The following is a 21,741-nucleotide window of genomic DNA, read 5'->3' as shown; positions in this document are numbered from 1 at the left end:
TCGTATGTGGCGCGCTCTAGCGGCAGGTGGCATCGTTTTGTTGGTTTTGTTGTCTCACCGCGTCGGAAGGGTTGCCTCCCACCCAGGCGTCTTCTGCTGATAGCTTCTGCTTTCTGCAACTGTCACTGTCGGACGATTTAGTTCATTGGCCGGAGGGTTCCAAGGCGGAGGGGCCTGGTATGTGGTGACGGTGCATCAAAAATGTCGATCGAGGAAAAATTTCGCGCCGCCGTCAACGTTATTAGGAGTTTACCTAAGGATGGTGAGTCATGTGTGCGATATGCCGATTCTGTAGTCCAGTGGGCGAATGGTGTTTTCTAACCTTTAGTAGCCTGCGCTCAGTTCATCCTACGTTCTTCTGTATTACCTGGAATTTCACCCTTCGGATCATTCAGTTCTCCTTTTTCTGACGCTTTCTTCTACTCGGAACAGCCACCCATACTTGTTTTGAAGAGAGGTTCTCAACTTGCCCCATTTTTTTTTTGTTGGCCAATACCTTTTCAAGGTGAATAGATAGGCACAACTAGTATATATTGTCTTGCTCCAGTATGAACAAACTTCGCTTTTCTATGTTTGATATTTAACTCAAATGATTTATGTAGCTTATGAATTAATCAAACTTCCCTTGCGCACATCAGTTTTATGGTTTGTTTTGAAAACGTTGCCCTGGACCCTCCACTTTGGGAACACAAGAAACAACTTAATAGTTGAAGTAATATTTTTGTTCTTTGTGGGTCAAATTGCAATTTGGAATAACTGTGATCCCATTCATTATCTGCTATATCCGTTTGGCTATTATCATTTAAGAAGCAAAGACCTGTATTGTTTCTGGAAGTTTCTATATAGAATTTGGTTTGGTTTTGCTTTTGTTCATGCAAAAATTTCCACCATTTTATACACAATAATGATTTGATCTTAACTCTACTATCAATGTTTTCATGGCAAATAGAAAGCATTTGTCTCTCCATCGCTAAGTCCTACTTTCGCAAACTACTAGGAAAGGTTCATCTGTGCTCCGCGATGCATTCAAAATTTATCTCTGGCTGAGGTTGCATTGTGAATTTAGGAGCCAAACACTACAAAACAGAAGTTGACCTATAGACATGCTCTCTTGAACTGTTTTCTATGTCAACCCAAGGATGTACGGCATGTGGGAAAACCTACTGGACCAGTTGTGGAACCCGGTAGCCTGATGGCAGTATATTTTATTTTACTTTGGGGTCCCACGGCGTGTGCGTGTTTTGCTCTGTTTGGGCTCCATAGAGCCGGTCTGGCAACGCCATGCGCTGGCCATGCTGACGCTGTGCAACCTGTCCCTCCCTCTCCTCTCCCTCCGGCTCCCTCCGGCTCCCTCCGGTCGTTACATGTTATGCAATGAGCAGGTTTTCGCTTCCCAGTCGGGAGTCGGGTCGGAGTGTGACGTCATGCGGCGCGTGGCCCGTGGCGCTTGGCTTTTGCTGGGCCCCTGCACTTCTGGAATCTAATTGCACCCCCCCTCCTGGTTCCCGCCTGGCACCCCGTCCCCCCGTCCCGTCCCCGGCCCAGCCCGGCCCTGATATCTAAGCCTGAGCCTGTCTAGTGCCGACGGGTGGGGCGGTAGGCGATGGGCCCTGCAATGACCGTTCGACTCGGAGAGGCGGTGGCCGTTCCCTTCCCAGCCAATCATAATGCCCTGCCTGCCCCGCCCCGCCAGTGGATCGAGTGATCGAGTGTGCCAACGGGCCAATGTTTATTGAACAGCCCGCCTAAGTGCGGGCAGGCAGCCAGCCAGGCAGCCAGCCCTCGGCAGTCGGCCGCCGGGCTGGGGGAACGACCAGGACCGACTCGCCAAATTCAAACCGGTCAAAGGGGTGCTAAAACCTTGAATGCGGAGCGACGAGAATGGCAGCGTAGTTTTCTCGGCCCGCCGCGCTGCCGCGCAACCACACTCAGGGAATCGGAATCGGAATGGATGGAACATAGAACTAGTGATCACGGCGATACGAGTGGCAGCGGAGCGCGGAGTGGACGACGCAGCGTTTGCGCGTTTCTGTATTTTGACTTCCCTTATCGCACCCGCCGCGCTGGCTGCTGGCTGGCCGTGCATGCCCGTTCCTAACAGAGTGTCTTCGCTCTTTCTCTCTCGCACTCGCGGGGCATGCCGAAGCGGAATCGCCGATAAGCCCCGAGCTTAGCGTCGGAATCACTGTTCGATTTGTCATTCGTCGCAGCACTGCGGCACGCGGCACGCTCTGGGGCTCAGTGAGGGGGCACAAAGCTAGACGAAGCTGACGAAGCTAGACGAAGCTAGACGAAGCTAGACGAGGCGTGCTGTGCCGACGGCCGCTCGCTCCCACACACGCGCCATATTCAAGGCGTGCGAGCCAAGCGAGGGTCGAGCCGTACCTTTTGCCTACCTTCCAGGGGCCATGCCGTACTTTCTGCCCTCAGGTTGCCTGCCGTTCAAGTGGCCAGAGGTGCGTCAGTCTCCTCCTCCCCCTCCCCCCCCTCAAATCTACGTCGTGGGCCCCACAGGCCCCACTCGTCACTCGACAAGATTGAGCCGCACTTGGGCTCGAGTGCCTGGCTGGCCTGGCCCAACACGTCTCCTTCTCCTTGGGCCCGGTGTTGCCATGAGCATCCGGAGGAGCGTGTTGAAATGGAGGCTGTTCTGAGTCTTCTGTATTTTTCCCAGACTGGCCCTACTATCACTTCTCTTTCCCACTTCCTCTGCGTTGCATCTTGTGTGACAAGTTAAATGGATGACCGACTCGGATTTGACACGTTACAGTGCGCCCTTTTATTAAAATTGTGTACTTCTTTTTTACCCACAGGACCTGGTACGTTGACGAGTTTGACTGCAGTTACTGAGTTACTGTACTCTGGGACTGGGACTCACAGACGCGGGGGGCACGAGTCGAAGTGGGATTAGAGATTGCCCTAGTCCTCTCTATTAGCTTCCCCTCGTCATGGGTGACTTGAGCTGCAGCGAGACACGAGCGCAGACTTCTTGCATGCAACTCCTATCCCGAATGACATCCCTTTTCATTTTGGGGGAAACGGAAAATTTGGTGGTGGTGACAATTCATATGATGATAAATCAGTTTATGCAGTTTGTGTACTTTCACCCTAGAATGTATTACCTATCATAGTCCAATTAAAGCTTCCAGCTACTACCGGAAAGCGCACTGTAGTTGTCCACAGTAGTAAGCATATGCTCTATTTTAGAATATGTGCTTGTAATAACTTTGGACAACTGCATAGTACTCTTATTATACCCATCTGTGACATGGGCTTGTTTTTCTATCATTTCAGGTGCCTTCCAGCCATCCCATGAGCTCATGCTCAGGTTTTACGCTTACTTTAAGCAAGCATCAGAGGGTCCGTGCAAAGGGCCCAGGCCTTCATTTTGGGAGGTGGTGAAGAAGGTCAAGTACGATGCATGGGCTAAATTGGGTAACATGCCTGCTGAGGAGGCCATGAAGAACTACGTGGATGAATTAAGACAGGTACAAAAACAAACTCAGAAATTTTTCAGTTGCAAGTGGAAAAAAAATTGATATTAATTCTTTTATATTTTTTTAAATGACAGATTGTAGAAACCATGTCATATACAGATAATGTAGCAAAGTTCATGGGAAGTCTGGATTCTGTGTATGAAGCTATACCGGCATCAGACTTGGAATTGCTGCTTGGTCCCACACTTGAAAGAATGCGTTCAATGCCAGGGTCTCCACTTAGCAATTCACCTCTTGGTATGTTTTAGAGAATTGTGTCTAAAGATGATGTAAACAGATGTATTGTTTAAAGTTTGACCCTTTTCTCTTGTGATAGGATCAAGGGAAACTTCTCCAACCAGAACAGGAAAATCTGCTCCAATTTCTTCAAGTCTAGGATCCAGTCCTGCCAGTAGTGAATCAGCAAGCCCTGACACCCATCCATGCTCAAGTGATGAAGGGGATGATGACGAAGATGAAGATGTCTTCATTGACACTGTAGAAATCAATGAGGTGAGCATACACGAAAAATTTAAATTATTCATGATTGAACCAGATATTTGTTATTCATGGTTTTTATCTCACAATCTTAGTACATCAGTGAGAAACACATTGCTCCATCCTCTGCACGAAACTATTCACAAATGAATGGTTTACATCACAAAATGAATGGAGATGTTTTACATAATGGGCCAGATTCTGACATGCATGACAGAAGTAGACCTAGAGACAGGGGAAGTCCATCAGCACGGCGAAAAAGTAAGTACTATCCTGCAAGCATCCCTCACTTATTGCAAGATTTTTCTTATTCTGTTACTTTTTTTATTTCAGATCCTTCCCAGGCCCATGACAGCCATGACATCTCTGAACAGATGAGAGATGTTGTTCTACATCTGCAGAAGGACTTAGATCGCATCACTGCAAGAGTTCGATCCTTAGAAGTTGCATCACTTTCTCGTGTTCCTGCATCACTTGAAGCACATCAGGTAACCTTTCTTTTCTTTTTTTTTCTTGTCTTGTTTGACATCTCTGTTAGCTTCTTTTTCTGAGTTGTTTGTAAATGCTCATTCTGAGACTCCCTAAGTTTTCTGCTTTTGGTTTTCAAACAAATTTTCTTTGGTTTTTCTTCTTGTTATTTTTTAACTTTTAATTTTTGTAACGCACTGAGTAGTGTATCTTGCTTTGAAATTGAATTTTGGTTGAACAAAGGCCACTTAGAGTCCTCCCATTCTAGGACTCTAAGGCCACTTTGCTCTTAATGCATGAGATTTTTGCACCTGCGTTTTTAGCTTTTTTCTGACTTTTTTTTATTGCGTTTCCTTTTCTCAGTCTTTCTTTGACCCACTGATTGAGTCATGTGCTTCTTGTGAAGACATTCGACGTCATGCAGAAGCTCTCTCCAGGGTAAGACAGCTGGATTGCCCTTTCTGTAATTGACTTGCTCTAAGAGAAGTGACGGTCATGGGATTTTCCTCTGTGTTATTGGCTGTAGTCATTGCAAGGGTAACACCCATCATTGTTTGCATTTGCTTTATCTTTATGCATTTCCTTGAGTGTTTTGTACAAAATGTTGTACAAATAATTTCTTGGACCTATGTGTTTGTAGTTTTAGTTTGCTTACCTCATATTTCTATTATCAATGTAGTCAACAAATTTGGGCATGATACTGTTAAGTTTTCACCATAATTTGGATTTTTTTTTTGCATGTTAGCATACTACTTCCAATATGATCCTGTATTGCTCTTATTTATTTCCAAGAGAAATTATACTTTTTTCTTGACTTTTGTTCGATGTTTTATCGATGCATTTCTTTTACAGTCTCGTGTGTCTCGCCAGCCTAAATGGTGGCCTTTCCGAGACCTTTCACCCAGAGCTGTGTTCTTCATCACCGCCTGGCCGATTCTAGTGCACTTCTTCATGCTGTGGTTACAGCGACGAAGAGCTGCTCTCAACATTAAACGTCCTCTGTGATAAAGTGACTTGCTCCTTGCAGTGCACTTCTTAATTATGATAATAAGGTAAGGTCCTCTTTTTGATAGGTGTAGTTAAAATACTTTGAAAGCATGAAAGAACTCATTGGTGTGTTCTCTTGCTTCCAGGTTGCTTTTCCCTGAAACATCATATCCATGTTCACTTACCATCACTTTGATATTATTGTGTCGTGATTCATCAGAATCCCAATTTTTATTGCTCTCTGATGTTCAGTTAACATTTCTTGTTTCATAGCTTTTTAGGGCAAAGAAGGTACAACTGATTTTAAATTTGGACTTGTTGATCAAACTTAATCTTTGCATTCCTCTTGAGTGTGTGTGTGTTGTATGAAGTCATGGTACTATGTTGCATTTTATATTTTAATTTTAAAAGGCTGTTCTTTGATATCTGTTGCAAAGAATGGTAGAGTTTTGATCAATCAATGATGTACCCCATTTTTTTGTCTTTTCTTCTCTCTTTTGTGTCCACTCTCCTCATTTTTGTATCCACTCTCTCAATCAACACGTGTCATGAGATTTCGACTGAAAAATTTCATGGATATTGATGTTTATGAAGGCCTTAGTAATAAGAGCTGTATATTTGTTTCCAGCAAGTGAATTCTGTGACTGCCTCCAGTGTCCAGATTCCAGATTTGCAGTTATTGATAATTCTATGTGATCTTTCCAATCATCACCAAATACCCTAGAATTTTATTAGATGGAGGATCTTGTTTACATGATTTAAAGCGAATCCTTGCTTGAAGATACGATTCATGTTAGTCAAATGCGGCCAGTTAGTATGAAAGGTAGTTGTCAGTGTGAACAGGAGTAACTTGTAAGTAGGGGGCGGGCGCGGGTCCCCAAAGATTGTGTCCAAAAGTTAAAAACAATCTAATTGAGCTGAGTGATCTTTGAAATGCAGTAAAGTTTGTGCACAGGGTTCTTTGTATCCTAGATATTTTTCATATACTGTGTACAAAGTGCCAAAAGATTAATGAGTAAGCTTCCAATATCTCAGGCTTTTACCCATGTACAAATAAAGCGGTTTCATAGGAAGGTGGGTGACCTGAGCCATGTGGTTTTATTGCTTTCAAGCAGCAACTAGGTGATACGGACTGTGGTAAAACTTAAAGAAAGAAACAAATGTTCTATTAATGGTTGAGGATATTCTTAGTTTGTGTGTTTTCTTATGAATATATATATTTGTATTTTATTCCTCTTTGTCACTTTTTAAACATTTTGAATAAAGAAGTGTAATTGACTTAATGTTCAGCCAGTATTTTTTATACCTTCTTGCTGTTTGTGTGTGTGTGTTTGTGGGAGAGACCCACATGCCTGGAGTTTAAAGCTCTAATGTACGGACATTGTTGACATTTGATCAAACAGGTCTCACGATTTCATTTAATTTGCTGTTTATTCTTTCAAAAAAAAAAAAAAAAGTAGCCTATATTTTTCATTACTAACATACAATCAAGATTCATAAATGAAACACAAAAACAGTAACAATAACCTTCAGAAATGACTCAACTCACTTTTTAAAAAATGTTTAACATTATCCAGAGCAAAACAAACAAACCAAAGAAAAAAATAGGATATAAAGATCGTTTCAAAATTATGAATTTGTTCAAATCCCAAGTGTCAGCAATGGAATCATGCAAGCTTACACTGAACTTTACTTTTCTAAACAGACTTTACTACCCACTAACAATGCATTTGTGTTTATGTGACAGACTGAATAGGGTTATTAGTAAATACAATTAATTACCTCATTAATTAACTGACTTGCTAGTTTCACCTCTCAGCCTTGACCACTGCTAATTGCCGCACCAGCCAAGCAAATTTTAGGGAAAGCATTAGAAAACATTTAAATAGGAGATTTACTTTAAAACAAGAGAGAGAAAAAAAAAGGCCCGTTTCCACATTTTGCCTAAGGTAGCAGAAGCAAGTAAGAGATCCAAGATTCTCTATTATTGCTCCCAGAATTTAATTAATAAATATTTTAGAATAGGTATCATGCAGAACAGCCAAATATTGTAGAACAGTACAGGTAGCCATACAAGACCTGTTAAAATTTACTGTAAAACTGGGACAGTGAAACTGGCTTTTTGTCACATTAATCAATCATCTAATTAATTTGTTGCCTTCAGCTGCATCATGGAAGTTCTATTATGAATGTTTGATACTAAAACTGTACCTGAAACCATTTAACTTGTCTTCAATCAAAAGCAGACAGATCAGTATTTTAAAAACTTAACACCAAACGTAATTACATAGTACCCACATAAATTTCTCAACATTCTCTTTTCTATGTCATACTTAAGATGGTCAAGGTAATGGTGAAGTGGATTCAAAAAGAAAAAAAATATAAATTGACAAATTTACAAAGTAATGGTAACCTTCAATAACACTTTGTACTATAAGAAAATATATCAATGGCTGAATGGATCTACTAACAATGGTCTCATCTTGCTGGTATAATCAGCTAGGAAACGTGGCCCAGGCAGTATTTCAACATAATTGGCTGAAGACACCAGGAATTTAACTAGGGAATGTCATGTGTAGATTTTAATTCCAGCAAGCCAAACGTGACCATTCAATAAATCCAATCAAACCCATCTATTAAATTTCAAGGATAAGGCATTCCCTCTGGACTGAAGCTTGGACATTGTGACAACAGGATAAACAGGGAACTGAAAGATATGATGGGCTTACGATTCAAAACATTCAGGAGACCAGCTCCTCTACCTACAATAACTTAAACAAGCCTGTCAAGATGTTTGTCAGTAGAGAGGATATTTCATGAAAAGTAACCAACAATTGAAGCAGCATTCTCTTTTTTATGTACCAGGTAACTTGTAGGTTATTTATTTATTACGAGGCATGGCAATCTTTATATAACAGGTAGATGAAGATCAAGGTATACTTCACATGCCTTCAACTTCAAAATAGTTCACATTAAATAGAACAAATGGAACATAACGTAATTTTGAACATCAAATACAAATTTGCAAGTTAAAATGAGAATGAGCAGACAGTAAACTAAGACTTCAAGAAAACCTCTTAAAGTTATGAGCACTCAAATCACTTACATTTGCTGCTCAGCCAGGATCACCACTAGGCAATACATCTGCAGAGGTAGTAAGGGTCACAACCCCCACAAAATACTTAAATTAGCCAGGCAGGTGACAAAACCGCAAGAAAATGATTACTCTATTCAAAGTTCTCCTTACTAAGAAAGGTATGCATCAGCTGAGGTGTCAGTCATAACAAATTGAAAACTAGATGATGAAAACACAGCACCTTAGACCCACTTGTGTTCAATTTACTTTTAACACAGACACCTACAAGACAACAATCACTACTCCGCTCCCGGCAGCAGAAAACAGCTTATGCATACCTCTCACCATTTCCATGGAAGCACACCACCATAAAAAAGGAAAACAAATTCTCAAAGAGATTATGGGAGATCATTCATCATAAAATATTTTCACAGACAGGGCACGGTAATAACAATTACAATGCAACATAAATAAAACTTAGTCAAAGCCCACAAACAAAACACAAAAATAAAAATCCTATCACAGACTCATTTTACTTTAAAATTAAAGGGCGCAGAACACCCTGATTGTTTATTTCTCAAATTTTTTATGAATGGCCAAAAGATCAAAAGTGACAGTAAAACAGCCAAAATTGTACTCAAATACAAAACACATAAAGAATACATGGTAATGTGGGATGATCCACCAGAATCCTGAGGCAGCAAACAACTTCCATGAAAGAAAAAAATTGAGATCGATTGCTAACATTATCTTACTTCTTAATGCAAATTTTAGTGTAAGTCTCTGCCATGGCCAATTGGATCTAAACTAAATAAGTTAAACTCTATTTTAACAGTAGGACAAGTTAATGATAAACACAATAACTGACAAGCTAGAATAAAATTTGTACACTTTCTAATCATCTGTTAACATCTTGCGTATAGATATATTTATTTGAATATATATTTATTTATATGTATGTATATATATATGTATATAATATGATTGCATTATTATATTATAATTTTGATAGATGCACAATGACTAAGTAGGTTAATATAGAACAGATGCATTGCAGGTGTACGTTTACTTATTTACACAATCAAAAGTTAAGATTCACAACGACGCATCTCCTAGAAATTGTCAGAGAATAAAGGAAAATGTCAAAGCCATTTTCTGCAAAGTTTACAATAATGCAAAACAGTAGAAAACAGATGTTGCAAACGGTAAGGGGACTAACACAATTAGAGCCACAGGGTAAAAAGCTTCACAATAAGCTTAAAGAATATAAGGTAAAAGTCTTAAGGTAAATTAAAAAGTCTACAAGACATGGAACACTGATAAAATATGATGATGCATGGTAAAAGAAATTAAGAAAAGCAGAAATGTAATAAATTAAAAGCATTCAAATTGGTGCCCAGAACATGGCTTGAAGCTACAGTAAATGAATACTGATTCCACATCTTCCACATATTACAACTGATGGGCAATAAGCACTGGAGTGGTAGACATGTTGACATGCACAAGTTTTTAAATTAATCTGGGGGAAGATACCTGAACAGCCTATATTTGTCACGTATATGAGGCCGCACATCTTCATTCTGAAAACAAACATAGAAAGTAAGATAATGTGAACCAGTCAATGCAGTAAAGACAGGAGAAAAGAAAGGGTGCACTCTTACCTTAGAAACCAAGCTCTCCAAAAACGGAAGTAACTTCAACAATTCTTTGTCAGATCGGTCCACAAACCAACTTTCAATAGGGATTCCATTTTCGAGCTGAAACAAATAATTAACAATAAGCTAGGAATCAAAGTAACTAGATGTAAAACAATCAAGGCAATATTTGAAAATTAGAAGTTTTTGTTCCAAGTTATACCTGATAGCCAAAGGCTTGAGGGGAATTGTCCACAATTATGGTGCGAGAGAGGTCCCTGCCCAAAATGGATAAATCCTTTACATAGTTGCCCTGAACACAGACACAGTGTTCTCGGAAAAGGCGATACCTTTGGACACAAACATAAAAATTATTATAGAATAATAGAACGAACAGTCATCTAAGTGTGACTGGTGTTAACTACTCACTTAATGAGTTCTCTTCTGGGGTCCAAAAGATTTAACAATTTGTCAGCATATACACGTTTTGAAGCAGTAAACAAAATCACTTCAAATAGACGAGAGCATCTCTCAAGGAATTCTTTGAAATAAGGTCTTGTACGCACAAAGACTGTGTATGAGCATTCTTGGAAAAGAACAGGAAAAGAAAACGCTGCTCCTTCCAGCTCTTGAAGACTACAATGCACCAAAGTTTCATCCTGTGAACATTCAAGAAAGTCAGGATATAATATTTGCCACAGTATAGTTTAAAAACATGAAACTTTCTGGGTCCAAAGGCTGGCTCGTTTACAACGCCATTGACTTACCAAATCAAGGACAAGGGAGAATTCTGGGCTGCTACGCGTTTTTAAGGGTAGTGCAGGGCAACGGGAACGCATTTCATTTGTCAGGGGAGGCAGTTGCTTTATGAATTGGTAGGGGTCAAAAGGCTCCCACTCTTCTTCACAGGACTGCAACAAACAAAGGCATTATTATAATTGCAACACAAAATACCACCAAACATTTTGAACACCATTCGGGTTCAAAGGCAAAGCTCAGCCCGCTCTGGTAGCTCTCCTAGGGTCTCCCCTCCAATCCACAATAGTGATGAAAATTCCAGTGGCAACTCACCCCTGAGGTTTCAGCCTGTGTCATCATGTTCTCATCTTGAGTAATTTCTGATGTGTCTTCATAACACGTAAGCTCTCCTTTATCACCATTTTCTTCCATGACAGAATTGTTATTCATAGATTGGAGATTATTCACAACTTCAAGCTGAAGTTGATTTTGTTGCTGGGCTCTTTTCTGTTCTTCCTCTTCCTGTTGCTGTTGGGCAACAACAGCTGCTGCCATTGCATAGCATTGCAGAGCCAATTCTAAATTTGAAGCAAACAAAAATATTAAAATATTGTTGGGTACAAAAATGCCAAGACTGACAAAAAACTGATGACTATTAAAGTTTCAAAAGCTTGCCTGAGTTGCCAGCCTTTGCTTCTTCCTCCAGCAAGCATGACAAATCTATGTCTACATCATTCGATGGGTCCTCAGGTTGATACACATTGAAAACAGCTGAGTCTGCAGGAGGGGATGCAGCAACAGGCACAGAATTCTCCTTACTTTCTTCACACATGGTAGATACCTAAAAGAATTAAAAATGATGGTAGAACTGAAATTGATGGCCCCTTTCCCTCTCCCTTAATATTTTCAAGAGAAGGATTGATCTGAATTTTTGTTATTTGATTAAATTATTTTGCTTACAATAGATAGTACAGATGTCCCTGGAGTTGATAGACAAACTTCACTGCTGCTAGCACTGTCGTTAGACTTTGCTACACAAGGTTTCTTGTGATAAAGATGGTCTGTAGTTTCTTGCGGTAGAACGTTGTCACAGGAGTTCTGAAGACATCAACAATGTTGGATCACAACTTGGAACACTGCTCACACGATGATAAAAATTAACTACTTCAATGGTAACTGATTGTCTACCTCTTGGAGGAGGTTTTTCGAACGTCTTCGACAACGAGAAATCTTCTGACAACGGCCTGAATTTGAAAGGCCAAGTGTTTTTCTAGAGTTTGTCCCTGTAGAACCAGGACCTGACTTTTTCGTCTGTCGCCCCCGTCTGTATGTTATCCGCTGCTCACTGCGCAGCCACATTATTGCTTCTCCACCACTCTTGAGGCAAATCACCTTGGTAAGGTGCCAGTAGCTAAAAAGAAAACCCAAGTTGTAAAAATTACAAAGATAAGTAAATGCCAATTTTAACAGCAGTACAATATCACTTACAAAGAAGAGTGGCTGAGACTAGAGTATGGACTTAGAATGGGTAAATTTATGGACCAATCCCAGAAGGCGAAGTGTCATCACAATGTGGCTCTAGGGGGAGAAAATCCATTGAGCAAGATGAACCATGCCCCATCATGTCTGCCTGTAACAAACAAGGAAAATTGATAGGAAATATGTTGCTGGGCTGAAGGTCAAAGCTGTAACAGTGAGGAAAAAATCAAAGGATGGTGTGTGTGTGTGTGTGTCATTAAACGTCTCTTTTACAACTGCAAAGCCTTTCCCCAGAAATCTCACCCAATAACTGTGACGATTTATTTCTAGAGAGCAGTTTCAACCATACACCTGTCTCATCTACAAGTGTGTTTAATTTTTTGGCTTCTAGATGCATTGTCAATACATCTGTGTGACGGGCCATTTAAGCTTCCTCGCTCAGGCAGTTTCATTTTCCTCCCCAGACAAGTCCGTCAAACTCTCTCCTCCCTGTGCTCCTGCACCAGCTGCATCATCGCACAGCTCGCACAGCTACCACCAGTGGCTCCTTGGAGAAAGGTGGGAGGAGGGGGAAGGGGGAGGGAAGCTTTCTCCGCGCTGCTGCAGGCGGCACAGGCTGCAGGACCAGGACGACCGGGCCGCTGCAACGGGCTTTGGAGAGGGGAACGACAGAGGAAAAAGAGAGAGGGGGAGGGGGAAGAGGGGCGTCTCGCGGGCCGTGTGGCGGCCGGTTATTTGTTTGCAGCGAGACGGGCCGGCTTACACTAGCGCGCCGCGGTCCTGCGTCCTGACGCTCCTGACCCCGCTTGGCGAGGCCGGCTTACACTTGGGCGAACCGCTGTCCTGCCGCCCGATTCCGAAGGTTCGCTTCGGCGCTCCGTCTCTCTCGCACTCATTACGCGTCACGCAGGGGCACGAGCGAGACGGGGCGACGCGGCGATCATTCGGGATCGGGCAGCTGACCGCGCGACCCGCGCATGTAGCACCGAGGAGCCATGGGACTTCCCCCTGGTAGGCAACCCAACGGACATCCGCGCCGTGGTGCGGCGGTGGGGCCGTGCAGGACCGGTCGGTGCGTAGAGTGGGGCCAGTGGGGCGGGCAGACGGCTGCAGGTGCACGCGGCTGAAGAAGAGGGAAGGGGTGTCGCCGCCCGCGTCCCCGCCGTCCCCGCCGTCCCCGCCCCGCCTTGCCGCGTGGGCGCGGGGCAGCGCGGGGCAGCGCGGGGCCGGGGATCAATACGCAGACAGTCCCTCCGCGGTGCCGCCACGGCGCCACGCCACGCCGCGGCCCCACGCGGCACGCGGCACGGCCTCCTGGGGCTCCAACCACGGCATCGCAGGCATCGCCCAGCTAAACACCGACCCGGAAACGGGACGGGCAGGGACGTCCCGGCGCCCCGTCATGAAGAGGGCTACAGCGCCCTGCCTCCTGCCAGTGCTGCCGAGCTGCCCGGCAAACACAAAAGGGGGGGGGGGCACCGCTGCCTTCCCTCCCTTCTCCGCCCTCCATGCGAAGGGCGCACGGCACCGCACCGCACGGTGGGATCGCGCGTCGCACCGCGCCTTGGTCAAACCGAAACCCGGGCTCGGCGGGGAAGGGGAAAGGAAAGGGGTGGGCAGGGCAAGCCGGGCCGTAGCGAGCCGGGCCGGCCGGCCGAGTCCTCAAGTCCTGAAGCAGAAGCAGCAAGCGCGTGGCCGGCCTGGCCCGGGCCTGGCCCCCCCAGCACTACCACGCTTTGGCCCGCGGCCGGCCCACGTCGTTCCAAGACGTTCACACGGGGCCCCAAACGGCCCGAACTGGCGGCTAGTCTCGGTCCCGACCAAGCGATGCAGCAAGCAGCCTCCAGCCTAGGACCCCCGCGACACGCCGCGGCCTGGGGGCTCAGCGAGTAGGAGCTGGCCACCCCATTCCGAAGGGCATCCGAAACGAAGCCCACATCGGCCCACGCGGTTTGCGCCCTAGTCAAAGGCCTTGCGCCGGTTCCGCCAGGTTGGCGCCGACATGCCCCTGGACGGGGCGCACGACGGCCGCGCGTCCAGCGAAGTCTCCCGGCGAGAGAAAATGCAGGTCGCGGCGCGGCAGCAGTAGCAGTGTCCGGGCGGGGCTGGCAGGCTGGCAGGCTGGCGGGGCGGCCCGCCGAGGAAGCGTGCCGCGGGAGAAACTAGACGAGTGAGAGTGGGGCAGGCTAGGCAGGCTAGCTAGGGCAGCCCAACAGAATAGAGTCGGCCCAGGCAAACTTTTCGGACTTCCCTCCAGTGAGATGGGTAGCCTAACCTTCTCTAGACCCAAAACTACAAGAGTAGGTCAAATGGACTCCTTGCCGCTGTCGCACTGGTGTTGCTAGCACACGTTTAGTCGGTCTATCGGGAGCGGGGTATCGCCACTACCGGCACTTCCTCTGGTGACCCTATGCCCCACTTGCGTTAGAGAGGCAAAAGAAATTGTAACGGGTGTTTGAACCCCGGCGCGTACCGGTCCGGGTGGCGCCTACCCCCGCAGTGGGGGGTGCAGGGTAGTGGTGCACGGCGCTCACCGCGCCGGGGGGGTTGAGGTGCCCGGCCTGCCGGCCTGTACGCCAGCACAGCCCGGGCACAAGGCACACAGAGCCCCGGCACAGCCCCGGCACAGCCCGGTCGAAAGCCCCCCCCCCTCTCTTCCCGCGACTTCCCTGCCCGCCAAGAGCTGCGCGAGCTGCGCGCCGGTCGCAGTGCGCACACCGGAAGTACGTCACAGTCACCAGGGCGCCATCAGGCCGCGCTTTCAAGCGTCCGTCGGCGCGCGACACCGAAAGCCAGAAAGTCAGCGAGGCTCGGCGATAGCGATGCCGCGCAGCCTCATCGGCTTTGGCGGTGCCAGAGCCGCCAGGGCCGCCAGAGCTACCCGAGGCCCCCGTCGTCCCCGCGGAGGCCCCTCCGCGCTCCGCGTGCGGCACGGCCTTGAACACCATGCTCGCCTGCCGCCGCGCCTCTGCCTGGTCTATGCCCCCACTCGCTCACTCGCCAGCCATGTCGTCTTTGTCCTGTCCGGGCCGCGGGCCTGTGCCGCGAGTCTGTGCCGCGGCCCGTCATGCCTCGGTCATGCACGCCACGCCGCAGCACCGCAGCACCGAGGCCCGCGTCGCGTGTGCACTTGTGCACCAATTGGTCCGAACGGTCTGCACAGTACACAGCTTACACAGCAGGCTCGCCAAACGCAACGCCCACACGCGGCTCTGGCCCTGCTCTGGCTCGACGGACCAGGGTTCGAACACCCTGGGACTTCCACTTCCTCGGGGGGTGCGAAGGGATGGCATGGAGGCTTCCGCCTCACAACCCAACCCAACCCAACCCACCTCGCGGATAAACACCACACAGACATGACTTCTGCACTTGTATTGGCGAGGTTCCCAGCGGCCCGGCGTGCTGTGGTACCGCACCGCCCAGGGACCATGGCTGGGACGGGCGGGGGTAGCTATTTCTATTTCTGCATCGACCAGCATCAACCCCTACGCGACGCTACGCGCACGTCCCTGTCAAGCGGCGGAGCTGCGGAGCGCAGCGCCGCGGCCCGAAGGCGAAGGCCCGAAGGCCCGGCACTCGGGCACGGCGGCTAGACAAGGCATCGGCAACACAAGACTAGACGCACGTCATTGTGTGTGGGGGCTGTGGGCTCGACGCTGTGGACGACGCTAACGCTGCCTTGGTCTGCTTGGTCCACGGTCCACGTCCATATGCCCCACGGGTCTAGGTCCGGACCGTGGTGCGCGGTGCGTGCGAGCGAGTCAGTCTTTGGAGAGCGGGAGAGGGAAGGAGAAGGGGACTTGTCAACGCAGGTCTAGCTCGAGGCGGGCGATAACCTGATTCTGAGACCCCCTCCCCTCCTCCCTGTGATTCATCTGAAAGCCGTTCTCACACTCTCTAGAAGGGGGCTGTCCAAGAAAACAGTGACCGACCGTAATGCTTTCGACAGGGAACCTGCATGCTAGAGTGACTGCACGTCAATAGTAAGCCTCATGTTTTCCCTCAAGGGAAGGACCACCAGACATGGAAGCAGATAAAACAGATAAGAATTATATCTTGACCATATAATATAACATAAAAATTGGTTATCATTTGATGGTCGGCACACTTTCCGGTTCTTGCCCCCTCTCTGATAATATGTACTGCATTTGTTCGACATTAATGAGTGCAATTTCTTGTTTACAACTTTAAATTCGCTTAATCTCACCTAAAACATTTGGACGTAGTACGATGTCAAGTGGAGTTTCGACAATTTCACTGTACACTGTTTCCATGCCTACTGACCGATGTGTCACGACATAAAAATTCATTGGCACAGTGGCCGCATTTGATAAATATGGGTATTCTACTTCATTTTAAATTTAGAAATCCTGTCAGTCAGGTACATCTTAGCTTAAACCATCTTCTCCCCTCCCAAGTTCTTCAAAAGTAGGATGAGCCTCGATTATTGTTAGTTAAAATTTCAGAGTAAAGTACTCGTCAAGATAAAATTCGCATAAATCATGACTGAACATAGCCCAAACATTATCCTCATGAGGCATAAACTGAAAATTGTACAATGAAAAGAAAATGCAAAAGGAGCGACACCATATCCAACTTCGAGAACCAGTTCTGACATTTGTTTGCGACAGGTACTTCAAGACATTGCTGACTCAAAAATTTGCATTAATAGAAAATTTAGGCTTGCAAAGAAAGAACACACAATGTATAAATATTTTAAAAAATACAGCAACACATGAATAAAAATAGTATGGTAAATTCAAATGGAATACACGAGAGTGAGAGCAAGAGGTCACAACCAACAGCGAACAGCAAAGAACTCATTCAATCTACTCGTACTTTACAAGAATAACACGAACTGTGCTATCTCGAATGACAAAGATTCATTCCATTTTCGATAATGAAGGATACAAAGGAATACAACCCAACCCAACGTCCGACCAAATCATGAATCAATGAGTGAATGAATCAAGCCCGCTGCCTATCAAGACGCTTCACACCAGAAGGACGAACAGAAAGGGCAACCGCAGCTCGAAGGGACTAAAAAGGCATCGCAACGGCTCACCAGAGTGTGCCGAGGCACAAGAAAATTGAAGAATGACAAGTTTTGTGTACATCTTGCTTAGCCTAATCGTTTGTTTTGGAAGGAAGGCGGGAACGGGATGTCAAAGATCCCGCAAGAGTTGCCTCCAAAAATTCAAGTTGAGGAAACCAAACATACCTTCAAGAAGGATCTGAGGCGAATGTCGGAGTGCAGCACTAGTCGCAGAGGGGAAGAACCACCAAACGAACCCAGGTCAACGCAAATTGGACCGAAATAATGCACTCTCTTCCCAAAATTTCTTCTACCGTAAACAATCACACAACATGGCGTCGGTCCGCTGATCAGTACAACAAAAATACCGCCAAAGACGAATCGAGGAGACACAGCTAGGATGGCACAATTTCACTGAAAGAAGACGCTAGCGAAATCGGCCACACGGAAAAATAGAGTTTGAAACCACTTTTCAGGCAGTCCGTCCGTGAAATTCCCACCAAACACAAACAAATCGCGGCGGTAACATTCACACAGCTACGAAGCAGACGCCATCACTCGGGACTCCGATGCTTTTCTCACTCGACGAATCAGGGACCAGCCTGGGTCGGGGTCGGGCGGCGTGGCCCGACCGCTAGGAGCACCGACGCCGCGCCGCGCCGCTGCTGTGGGCGGGGGGCCCGTAGCGATGTTTCGATCCCGCCGCTAGAACCACCCACCCACCCACCGCGGGGACTGGGACTGGGGAATTCAGCCGGCCCCAGCCCAAATGAATGGGCCTGACTGCACCTGCACCGCGCTTATGCCGCACCGAAAGCTGCCGATGCAAGAGCAGCCTTGTGCCCTAGGTTTGTTCTAGGTGACACGTAGAATGAATGGAAATGGAATGACCTGGCTCAACTTAAACAGTAACACAACAAATTATACCAGCATTACGTTTTAATAGCAAATTTTATTACAAAGAAAGTTTTAATACTAGGTCTTAAATCATTTAAGAACAAGAACCAGAGATAGCATTTATCTCTGCAAGAACACAACCCTCTCAGTCCAATCACTTCAAAATTTATGACTACATGCATCATGGCAACAAGTACAGGGAATCAACTACCAAGAGGTGAGAGCAACCACAAAAGAAAAGTTATACATAAGTTTGTTCAAAATCTCACATTTGAGAGTCTCAAAGTCTTGCACAAGACTGACGAAAGTTCATGAGATAAAATTAAATTCAGAAAGTATAAAATCCGGTAACAAAAGTCAAAACAAAACAATTAATTTCTTATTTTAAGGGAGAGGGAGAGAGACGTACCAAAACATTTGGACAAACCATAGCTGAGCTAGGTTTGATTGCATTAGTAGGGAACACATTTAATAACATGTTTTTCAAATTATGAAAAGTACTTTAAACTCCTAGCTATTTTTCTTTAATTTAGAAAATTAGTTGTTGCAGCAATTTCAGAAGCACATTTATATATTTGAGAAAATAACAGAATGGAGACCAATACCCCTTTTGAAAACTTACTTCTCTCAAAGCTGCAATATCACAAATAAATCATATAAGAAAATAACATAGATCCTATTAGAAAACAAAACAATGTTGAGACAATAGTGACATAGCAATCACATACATTTAGACTATGTAAAACAAATAATCAGGAACCTGTGCAAAAAAAAAAATAATGCAAAAAGTATTTCAGACATTTTGGACCGGCAAGCATTCTTATAATATCAACTGAAAAACTCACCACGCATAGGAGGAAAAACACGAGATTATACCACTGAGTCAAAATATTAAGGGAACACTCACTAAACATGTCAGTTGGATAAATAGACCCTACAATTTTGGTCAAGAAATATGCTAAAAAGCACATGGAGTGTCCTGGGGTCACACACACTAGAATAGTTACATAAGAAAGGCCGAAAGTCCTCATCTATGTATCTTGAATTGATCTCTTCTGACCAGCAGAATTCTTCTCTGGGTGGGCATGCCCATTTTGTTGGAAGGCCGGTTTGCGACACCTGAAGAATACGCTTTTATATTCCTGCTGCAACATTGATTCTTGCATTTGGGAGTAAGTTGTGGATACATTTGTGTCCTCCTTCTGCAAATTAATCCTTATTAATGTGACTACTGTACTAGGATGGATGGGAGCAAAATCCGGTGTAAAACAATTTTCCGTACCTCTATTTGAAAGCCAACTTTTTCAATAATATCGCGAACCACTTCATACGAGGGTTCAATGGAATTTTCATTGGCATTATCAGCAAAGTGGTAAAGCAAAGGACCAAGATTCAACCATACACCACCTGTTTTAACAGAAAATAATTTAACACCAATAAAGAAAACAATCTTCAAATTTGTATTGCTTGAGTGTCAAATTTCACGGTAACATTTGAAAGCACCTGGTTTCAAAATGTTGTAAATAGTCTCAATAAATGAAACTATGTTATGAGCACAGTCAATAAAGAAACAAGTGGCAACACAGTCCCACTGCTCAGGTTCAACATAAACCTGAAACAAAATCAGTGCTTTGGAATTAGCAACTAATAACGAAAAGTTACATTACTTCCTACTCTTTTGAACCAAATTTACATACCTCCAAGAAATCACCAGCCGTCATAGAAAAGGTACTAGAAGGTAGATCAGAGGGATTCACATCAGGAAAGAGAACACTTCTTGTCTGGCTCTCTCCTTTCAAAATGTTACAGTTCTGGTGCACCCAAGGGAAAAGTTCATATGCATTAACTTCATGAATCCTGAAAAAAGACAAAAAAATAGTTTTAAAAATAGCTTGGTATATTAACTAGAAACCTTATATATTATACCAGTGCTTTACAAAGGACAAGATACACAGAATAAAATAAGACAGACCTGTTCAAAACAAAATTTGATGCAAACAGCATGAACAAGGAGAACTCATTTCCCTGGCATTCATAACCATTACGTGCTATTTCAAATGCTAGGCGTCCTAGGCCTGCACCTGGGACTAAAACCTTGATGTTTGCAGGGTCACTACACAGAACAGAATTAATGAATCAGTAAAATTAGTTACAAGAATAAACAGGAAAAATTTTGTGGAGGGCACCAACCAAAGATTTTGGGGGAAAGTTCGCAATAGTTCATCAATAATGGGCTGGTAGCACATCATTCTTTCTTTAGCTCCTTCTGAACTCCAATCACGAACAAGTTGTTTAAGAGTAGTTTGAACTCTCTCCAAATCATTGGACACATTGGACGAATGATTAATGTTGCTGTCCTGTAAACAGAGAGAATTTTTAGGAACATGAAGCAACATTTACCCTAAGGTACAGAGTTCTGAGGACTCACTAGGTCGTCTGCATTGTCCGGATGAATATTCACAAACATCCAATTGACATCACGAATAATAAGGTTTATAATTTTCTCATTTTTTTCAATACATTGCCTGATAGTTCCCAAATGTTGCTTGTATTTCTCAAGCATTTCTTGGTGACGTTCAGGCAAAGATGACATGAAAGCTTCAGTTTTGGAGATTCTAGCTAGTGAATGTTTCCTGCATGAACAAATGAGACGAGTAAGTGCATACAATGAAAACACAAACAACAGCAGCCAAGTTCAACATAATAAGAGGAAGGTTCACATTAAAACAGAATCGATCATCTACAAGAATATCGAAAACAAAATTGTACAGCCCAATTTCAGTCAAGTTGAGTAAGTGCACCTGAACAACAGGTTTTCAAAGTGCAGGTTATGGTTTGTCATGGAACATGTCATGAGATACGCACAGGGTTCACGTGAAGCGACGCTTTCGCATACCCAGCTACAGTAAAAGCGATTAGAAACGAGACAGAAATACAGCGACAAAAGCAATGCGGTGCGTTCTCCTGGGGGATGCTTTGTCTCACTGTAAACACAACAACAACCATTCTACTCACTTGTAATACTTGAAAGCACACTCAATTCGACGGAAATTCCGTCTCTCCTCTTCCTTCTCCAGCGGATTAGGAGTTCTTGGTCCATCGTCGACGTCCATTTTAATCCGAGAAGTAAACAGTTCGACTTCAGGTACTTTTCTGCTTGCGGTGGCCCCTCAGCCTCTACCACTACCACTTCACTTCTCTCGTGTTCGCGTTCGCACACCTCGCCTCGCGCCGCCGCGCGCGCCCGCGTGCGTGTGTGCCGCCTGCTTCTGTGTGAGTGCTTGCTTGAGCGCACAGGCCGCGCAGGGGGTATTAGGGTTTTGAGCTTAAAACTTCCCATTCAAAGGGTTTATTATTTGGAAAAATGGAGCTGTTTCTATTTGTTGATAGCTTGACACGGATAATTGAATTATTTGTAGTTTACTGCTATGGTACCAATTTTCCACAAATCAT

The 21,741-nt window shown here is 44.9% G+C and overlaps 3 protein-coding genes across 8 annotated transcripts; 1 reads left to right on the top strand and 2 right to left on the bottom strand.

The window, feature by feature from the left end:
* Positions 1–64: 64 nt before the first annotated feature.
* Positions 65–6,712, top strand: LOC117646147 (acyl-CoA-binding domain-containing protein 5). Of its 4 annotated transcripts, XM_034386884.1 has the most exons (10): positions 503–2,732; positions 2,814–2,819; positions 3,295–3,488; positions 3,572–3,734; positions 3,814–3,989; positions 4,070–4,235; positions 4,308–4,462; positions 4,806–4,880; positions 5,295–5,494; positions 5,576–6,659. In XM_034386884.1, exons 1-9 carry the CDS (start codon positions 2,639–2,641, stop codon positions 5,445–5,447), a joined length of 1,182 nt encoding a protein of 393 aa, XP_034242775.1. In that variant the 5' UTR covers positions 503–2,638; the 3' UTR covers positions 5,448–5,494; positions 5,576–6,659. The 4 variants fall into 4 exon arrangements, with proteins under 4 accessions (XP_034242774.1, XP_034242776.1, XP_034242778.1 ...); XM_034386883.1 differs by lacking the exon at positions 503–2,732 and adding an exon at positions 65–262 and having other exon boundaries at positions 4,070–4,462; positions 5,576–6,712; XM_034386885.1 differs by lacking the exons at positions 503–2,732; positions 2,814–2,819 and adding an exon at positions 73–262.
* Positions 6,713–8,263: 1,551 nt separating this feature from the next.
* LOC117646146 (CTD small phosphatase-like protein 2) lies at positions 8,264–17,980 on the bottom strand. 3 transcript variants are annotated; one of them, XM_034386880.1, is made up of 11 exons: positions 17,578–17,980; positions 12,366–12,507; positions 12,066–12,288; positions 11,838–11,975; positions 11,553–11,718; positions 11,211–11,455; positions 10,907–11,050; positions 10,569–10,798; positions 10,363–10,489; positions 10,167–10,262; positions 8,264–10,085 (listed from the first exon to the last, which is right to left on the bottom strand). In XM_034386880.1, the coding sequence occupies exons 3-11, from the start codon at positions 12,234–12,236 to the stop codon at positions 10,020–10,022; spliced, it is 1,383 nt and encodes a 460-aa protein (XP_034242771.1). In that variant the 5' UTR covers positions 12,237–12,288; positions 12,366–12,507; positions 17,578–17,980; the 3' UTR covers positions 8,264–10,019. The 3 variants fall into 3 exon arrangements, with proteins under 3 accessions (XP_034242771.1, XP_034242772.1, XP_034242773.1); XM_034386881.1 differs by lacking the exon at positions 17,578–17,980 and adding an exon at positions 17,422–17,537 and having other exon boundaries at positions 10,020–10,085; XM_034386882.1 differs by lacking the exon at positions 17,578–17,980 and adding an exon at positions 16,564–17,384 and having other exon boundaries at positions 10,020–10,085.
* Positions 17,981–18,312: 332 nt separating this feature from the next.
* Positions 18,313–21,551, bottom strand: LOC117645659 (carnosine N-methyltransferase). Its single transcript, XM_034385948.1, has 8 exons — positions 21,304–21,551; positions 20,717–20,921; positions 20,479–20,645; positions 20,261–20,401; positions 19,986–20,145; positions 19,792–19,900; positions 19,571–19,695; positions 18,313–19,490 (listed from the first exon to the last, which is right to left on the bottom strand). Exons 1-8 carry the CDS (start codon positions 21,399–21,401, stop codon positions 19,320–19,322), a joined length of 1,176 nt encoding a protein of 391 aa, XP_034241839.1. The 5' UTR covers positions 21,402–21,551; the 3' UTR covers positions 18,313–19,319.
* Positions 21,552–21,741: the final 190 nt, after the last annotated feature.

This window comes from Thrips palmi, unplaced genomic scaffold, assembly GCF_012932325.1.
Source record: "Thrips palmi isolate BJ-2018 unplaced genomic scaffold, TpBJ-2018v1 HiC_scaffold_19, whole genome shotgun sequence".
Lineage (NCBI taxonomy): Eukaryota > Metazoa > Arthropoda > Insecta > Thysanoptera > Thripidae > Thrips > Thrips palmi.
Note: the sequence above shows the minus strand (reverse complement) of the source record. Positions and strands in the feature narration are given on the sequence as shown.